General features: G+C 46.5%; 1 protein-coding gene across 1 annotated transcript in view; it reads left to right on the plus strand.

Annotated features, from left to right (window-relative positions):
• Positions 1-7,112, plus strand: part of LOC311120760 (uncharacterized protein) — a gene marked incomplete at its 3' end in the record, with an annotated part of 68,153 nt that overhangs the window by 57,699 nt on the left and 3,342 nt on the right. Inside the window, exons 5-8 of the mRNA XM_084195335.1 lie at positions 577-796; positions 1,007-1,140; positions 2,990-3,158; positions 6,128-6,187. Coding sequence (XP_084051461.1) covers positions 577-796; positions 1,007-1,140; positions 2,990-3,158; positions 6,128-6,187 — 583 coding nt within the window. The remainder of the gene's footprint in view (positions 1-576; positions 797-1,006; positions 1,141-2,989; positions 3,159-6,127; positions 6,188-7,112) is intronic.

Consider the following 7,112-nt stretch of genomic DNA (forward strand, 5'->3'; position numbering starts at 1 on the left):
TTTCCATTCCCATGTTTTCCATTCCCATGTTCACCATTCCCATGTTCCCATTCCCATGTTTTTTCCATTCCCATGTTTCCGTTCCCGTTCCCATTCCCATATTCCCATGTTCTCATTCCCATGTTCTCATTCCCATGTTCTCATTCCCATGTTCCCATTCCCATGTTTCCGTTCCCATGTTTTTTCCATTCCCATGTTTCCGTTCCCGTTCCCATTCCCATATTCCCATGTTCTCATTCCCATGTTCCTATTCCCATGTTCGCATTCCCATGTTTCCCATTCCCATGTTTTTACCATTCCCATGTTTCTGTTCCCGTTTCATTCCCATATTCCCATGTTCTCATTCCCATGTTCCCATTCCCATGTTTTTCCATTCCCATGTTCACCATTCCCATGTTTCCATTCCCATGTTCTGTCTTTCTATTTGTCTATCTGGGTCTCCTTCTCTCCCCATCCTTCTGTTTCACAAGCAGTCAAAACATTCACTACTACAACTCTACAAACAGCCAGATGGATTAGATGATCGATCATGCTTATTGATCCTGATAACGGATCCCTATTTCCACTCTCCCTCAGGTGGAGACAGTGTTTGGCTCGCCCAACGTGACGGTGGGCTACCACGTGATTGGAGCAGACATAGTGTACCCGCCCTCTGTGGTGGTCGAGGCGCTTCACTCCTACGGCTGGGATAGGCTGATAGGTGACGTGCGACAGTTTGTCCCCATGGTAACGGCGCTGCCCAACACAGCCGCACCATGGAGATCCAGCCCAGCTATCGGCCTCCAGCTCAAAACAGGTCTGATGGTTTAGACTAGAGGACTATGTTTAGGAGCCATGTTGTTTTTCACTCACTTATACAAGACACATTAAGGAGGCTGCAATACATTAGTCTGCACTGTGTCCATATACAAGCTTCTATTGATGGGGTTGAGTATTGAACTACAGTTACTCTGCCCTGATGTTCTCGAATGTTCCATGTTCTATGGGTGTTGTCTGTGTGTTCCAGTTCTGCGCTTCGTAGGTCCAGGAGATGACCCGCGGTCCTGTCGGTTCTCGCAGATGATGGAACAGAGGCTGGAGAACGTGTTCTCTGAGGCCCAGGCCAAAGTCCTGGACGTCCACACCAGACTCTCTGTCCAGGTACAGATATTATAGTACCATGGCCTCCTCCTCCTCACTCAGTAACCCTGTGACCTGTGGAGGTGGTGACTTCATATGTACCTGGTCCTCTGTAGCTCAGTTGGTAGAGCATGGTGCTTGCAATGCCAGGGTAGTGGGTTCGATTCCTGGTACCTCCTGTAGGTGAAATGTATGCACACAATACTGTAAGTTGCTTTGGATAAAAGCAGCTGCTAAATGGCTTATATTTGGTATGTGGAGACAGGATGTTGTAGGTGGAGGACTTTCTGCTCTTCATGATGTCCTTGTTACTGATCCCAGCAGGGGATTAATAAAGGTATATGGTTTTGTATTGTATACACATATCCTAATACATAGCCTAAATCTCTAGGTACTCTTATCATTGCTTCCCACCACAGAGCAATTATTTATTGTCTGGACATAGGGCTTTTAGCCATTTTACTTCTAACTGTTTCAAATTGAACAAACAGTTGATATTTACACCAGACTTGTGTTGATGCTGTGTTGATGCTTATTTTAGATGTTATGACATTAAACTTAATTACAAACAAATCCAAAGAGTCTAAATATGGGTAGTCCGATTGGTCATTTGATGATGTGTGGCACAGTTTGTATGGAATTAACCTCAAAGCATTTTGCACTACCATTTTCACAGACACAGCTCTGCAGTTGAAGAGGTTTGGCACTAGCAAAGCAAAACGCAAGCTGTGCATAATTGGAGCATAATTATCATTCCTAAGTGCATTGTTCATGTGCCATTGTAAATAGAAGCTGTTCTCAGATCTGAACTGATTGTGTTTGGGGAGACAATGTGTGTATTATGTTTTAATGAGCTTCCTAGCTGCCATATTATCATGTCCACTACATTATGTATGTCAAGCTTTATGTTTTTTTGTGTAGAACATAAAGTTGACGTTATAAACACTTTCACAGTGGCAAATGGCTTGCCAGTTTCACTCTTGACAGCCGTTTTAATATCTTTATGGATTTAAGCATATTTTTGTTATGCTAATTATGCCAATACGTTTTATAGCTCCTCTGTAACTTATTACACATTAAAGTAGATTGATCTAAATTGAAATGATGTTGTGCAACTTACTTTATTTGTCCCTATACCCCATCTTCCCCCTCTCCCCCTTCTCTCTTTATCACCCTGCTCTTTTTCTACCTCTTTTTTCTCTCTCCTCTGTCCCTGTGGCCCCTGCTCTCTCTCTCCCTCTCTCCCTCTCTCCCTCTCTCCCTCTCTCCCTCTCTCCCGCTCTCTCTCTCCCTGTCTCCCGCTCCTCTCTCTCTCTCTCTCTCTCTCTCTCTCTCTTTCTCTCTCTCTCTCTCTCTCGCCCCCTCTCTCTCTCTCTCTCTCGCCCTCTCTCTCTCGCCCTCTCTCTCTCTCTCTCTCTCTCTCTCTCTCTGCCATCCCTCTCTCTCTCTCTCCCTCTCTGCCGCTCCCTCTCTCACTCTCTCCCTCTCTCCCGCTATCTCTCTCTCTCTCTCTCTCTCTCGCTCTCTCTCTCTCTCTCCCGCTCCCTCTCTCTCTCTCTCTCTCTCTCTCTCTCTCTCTCTCTCTCTCTCCCGCTCCCTCTCTCTCTCCCTCTCTCTCTCCCTCTCTCTCTCTCCCTCTCTCTCGCCCTCTCTCTCTCTCCCTCTCTCTCCTCTCTCCCTGTGGCCCCTGCTCTCTCCCTCTCTCCCGCTCCCTCTCGCCCTCTCTCTCACCCTCTCTCTCTCACCCTCTCTCTCTCTCCCTCTCTCTCTCCCTCTCTCTCTCCCTCTCTCTCTCCCTCTCTCCCGCTCCCTCTCTCCATCTCTCCCTCTCTCCCTCTCGCCCCCCTCTCTCCCTCTCCCTGTCCTCTAGATGCTGAGTGTGTCTCAGTCAGTGGGTTCTCCTGCTGTGTCTCTGGTCTACATAGTGAGGAACGGGACCGCCCCTCTCAACGGCACCGCCGCCTCTAACCTCCTGGGTCAGCTGACCGCCGAGATGGTCGGCTACTTCCTGTTCTACCCCCCGCTGGTCATTGCTGAACGTAAGTGCCCTAGTGCCTCCCGGGATACCCCCGATACCCTCTTAACACATCCTCAGGGTCTACCTCAGGCGTCCCCAGAAATAGATCTAGGATCAGGTTACCCTCCCCCAATCCTAACCTTGACCTTTACCTTTATTGTGGTTCAAACACAAAACTGACCTGAGATCAGAGTCTACGTGCCAACTTCATCCTACTCCTCCCTAGACACCCCTGTGGGTTTTATATAGCCTGCATGGCACACTTCTGTCTGGGTATTTATCGCAGTGAGTAGCATGGGTCTCTTCAGAAGAAGGACTGAGGTACTGGAAGGACTTGTATAGAATAACATGGACGAGTGACGTTCCCCAGCCCTTTGAGTAATTGGATGTTTGTGACTGTTGCTCGGCCATGTTCGTGACTGTTGCCCTCTACAACGATGCAGTTGTTTTTAATGATTGAGTCACTGTACTGTAAGCTCTGGATGCTAAGGTACAGCTAACCCCCTGCCTCCTACATCTAACTAGGCTGTTCCAGTGTTGTTAAAGGACGAATGAGCAGTGACAGGGAAACAGTTTGAGTCTAAACAATGGTCCCAGTACACTCTTCTAGTCCACCGTCTGCCTCCTCCCTCAATTTGAACTGGGAGAACGAACAAACTAATGCACTCCGATCAGCACAGAGAGAAATGCCTTTCCGAGACAGCGGTCCAAGACGGCGTTCCTGGCATCACAGACAGTTTTTTAAACAAGGCATCTGGGAAGAGCGGCACATACTTCTCCTCTGAGACTCACACTTGGGTCACCCCTCACCCTTGACCCATGACTACCCAGGATGCACCTGGAGTGACTCATGTGACCCTGTTTACGAGAGGGTTGCGCCACGGGGCCGTGCACTGACATACAGTTCAGTACTAACTAACGTCATTACTGTATCAGTAAGGTGTGGGCAGATGGCCGCTTGGTTTACATTGGACAGCATTTGAATCCAGATTGCATTGACCCTCCACTTTGTGCATTGAATAAATCAAGTGATGAGCATAATTACCTATGGGGGAGGGAGGAAGGGAGAAAGAATAGAACAAGAGGAAGACAGAGGGGAGGAAGAAGCCATGAGTGGAAGAAAGGAAGCAGACTCAGCAGAGGGAAAGAGAGAGATGAGAGATAGTTTGTCCTGTTTGTTTTGTACCTCTGCCATTTGTAATATTACAGTTTTATAGGGAGGTGAGGGAGGTCTCTGCCATATGTTGGCAGCGGCTGGCTCCGCTCTTCAAAGGCAATTACCACTGTAAATAATTAACAGTGGGGGGTTTATCAGTGTGCACAGTAGAACACCTCAGGCCCTGTTCAGACAGAGACTCTCCGTTTCCAACACTACTGTTTACAGCATGGAGAATTCCAGGGAATGGCAGGGGATTTTTCAGACTGTTCATAGATAGATAGATAGACAGACAGGCAGACAGGCAGACATACAGACAGGCAGGCAGGCAGGCAGGCAGGCAGGCAGGCAGGCAGGCAGGCAGGCAGGCAGGCAGGCAGGCAGGCAGGCAGGCAGGCAGGCAGGCAGGCAGGCAGACAGACAGACAGACAGACAGACAGACTGACTGACTGACTGACTGACTGACTGACTGACTGACTGACTGACTGACTGACTGACTGACTGACTGACTGACTGATAGATAGATAGATGTGGTGATGAGTTTTTAAGCTTGTCTTCTGTGTTTTGTTCCTTTCAGTGGCATTGTGTGTGTGTGTGTGTGTGTGTGTGTGTGTGTGTGTGTGTGTGCGTGCGTGTGTGTTTATACATTTAAGAAGCCTAACTCTGTGCCAAGGTTTTAGTAAGGCTGTGTACAGTTGAATGTATTTAAAACCAGAATGTGGATGACGGAAAACCAAAAGAACTCAGCAAGTAAAGAGTAGTCACAAAACAACACAACAGGCATTCTTTTGTTCAATATTTGATGAGTGTTTGACTTCTAAACTACTGTTTAGTGTACATGTTGTTTTTGTTTATTCAACAAGGGAATCACACACAACCTACTCCTTTCAAATCCATCCAACAAATAATTTTCAGAATGCTGTGTTTTTCATCCCTAGGCCTAGCCACTCTAACTTTAGCAGTGGAGCTCTGAGGCTTATGTGAAACATCATCACAGATTAAGCAGCATGATTGTGCACGGCTGAGACTACAGTATTGGACAGTGTTAAAGAGACTCTGCTGACAGCCCTGCAGTCGTAACGGTTAGCACGCCAGAGCATTCACTGTTCCCCTACTCACTCATACAGAGCGGGTGATGTGACAGGCTTGCAAATCTTTATAAATGAATAAAAGAACCCCCCAGACAGATGTGTAGAGGATGTTTGGGGGACGTGCTGAGAATGGAGAGGAGGAGGGAAGGAGGGACTAGTGCCAGCCTCACAGCCGGACGGCCATTTTAGGGCTGTTATCACTGCCAGCTTGTTTGTGACACCTGAACCAGATGTCACTCACTCTCTCACTCTCTCACTCACTCTCACATTCACTCTCACTTGCACTCTCACTCTCTATCTCTATACAACTCTACCCCTGTCTCTCTTTCTCTACCGCGTCTGATTTCATAGGCCAGTGATACAGCATGCCCCCAAAACACTGCGTCAGCCCCAGTACGTAATCAGGCAGGAAATATGTAACCAAGCTAAAGCCTGGGAAACTCAACAGACAACCAGAACAGAGGCAGAGCCCATACAGCTCTAAGCTCTCACAGTGAGACACTCAGCCAAAGCTCTCAGTATAAGAAGCTCTATGACGCAAAGGCATAATGCAGGTTTAAGTTGTGCCACTGCAAACTCTCAGCACCACTGCAGTGATGTTTTCACAAGGAGAAATTGAGGTGCTCAAAGCACCAATGTAGTTCTGACCTGAGTAAAATTCATAAAGAAATTCACAGAAATTATTTTGACACAGATTTTTAAAAAAGCTCAGGCTGGTCATGTTGTTACTCTGTTCTTTTCCAGCATTGGAATACCACAACCTCAATACCTCCATCGCTACCAGAGACTTCTGGGTAATCACAGGTAATTGTCTTATTGTTTCTTTCATTATTGGCTTATTGAAGAGAAGCTCTCTAGTTGTGCTGCTGATATGTTTTCTGTCTATGCAGTCGTTTCTGCTTATTTGAACCCCTTACCCTTGTGGAAATGGGCCTGTATGGATTGGGCCAAATTGAAATGTTTCTAACAGAAGAACTATAAAAAGCATATACATGACCATGGTACAACCTACACTCGGCTGTACCCATAGGAGAACCCTTTTTGGTTCCATGGAGAACCCTTTTTGGTTCCACGTAGAACCCTTTTGGGCTCCATGTAGAACCCTCTGTGGAAAGGCTCCTACATGGAATCCAAAAGGGTTCTACCTGGAACCAAAAAGGGTTCTTCAAAGGGTTCTCCTATGGGGACAGCTGAAGAACCCTTTTGGGTTCTAGATAGCTCCTTTTTTTCTAAGAGTGTAGCAATTGAAAGAGCAATTGAATTTTATGTGCATTTTACATTTACTGTACTTTTCACAGCATTTGTCAGTAACGAAATCTGGAAATTCTCTGTATACATTCAGTAACATAATAAGAATATTCATTGACATTTTGGAGTAGGTGCAAGATAAGAAAAAACAGGGGTTCACAAGGGTTTGAGTGAGAGGTCTAACGGGTGTCTCCAAGTGGCCACACACCTCTCCAAACTGTGCACAGTTCCTAAGTCATTTCAATGCACTTTTATGACTCAAGGAAAGAGCCTTCAACTATAAGGGGCTTTATTGAGCTCTCCTAGCTTTGCCATTGAGGAACTGAAGCAAGCACACTGGTAGTTTTTTGTTTGGAACACAGCCCTGCTTCCCCACCATCACACAATTACTGTTGTTATTTCATGAGTGCATTCAAGTGTTTATTCCGCGACAAAATGTCTTCACAATATGACAAACATAGGCTAATTCTGTTCAGGACAA

The sequence above is a fragment of the Coregonus lavaretus genome (genome assembly GCF_964263955.1).
Source record: "Coregonus lavaretus genome assembly, contig: HAP1_SCAFFOLD_431, whole genome shotgun sequence".
Classification (NCBI taxonomy): domain Eukaryota; kingdom Metazoa; phylum Chordata; class Actinopteri; order Salmoniformes; family Salmonidae; genus Coregonus; species Coregonus lavaretus.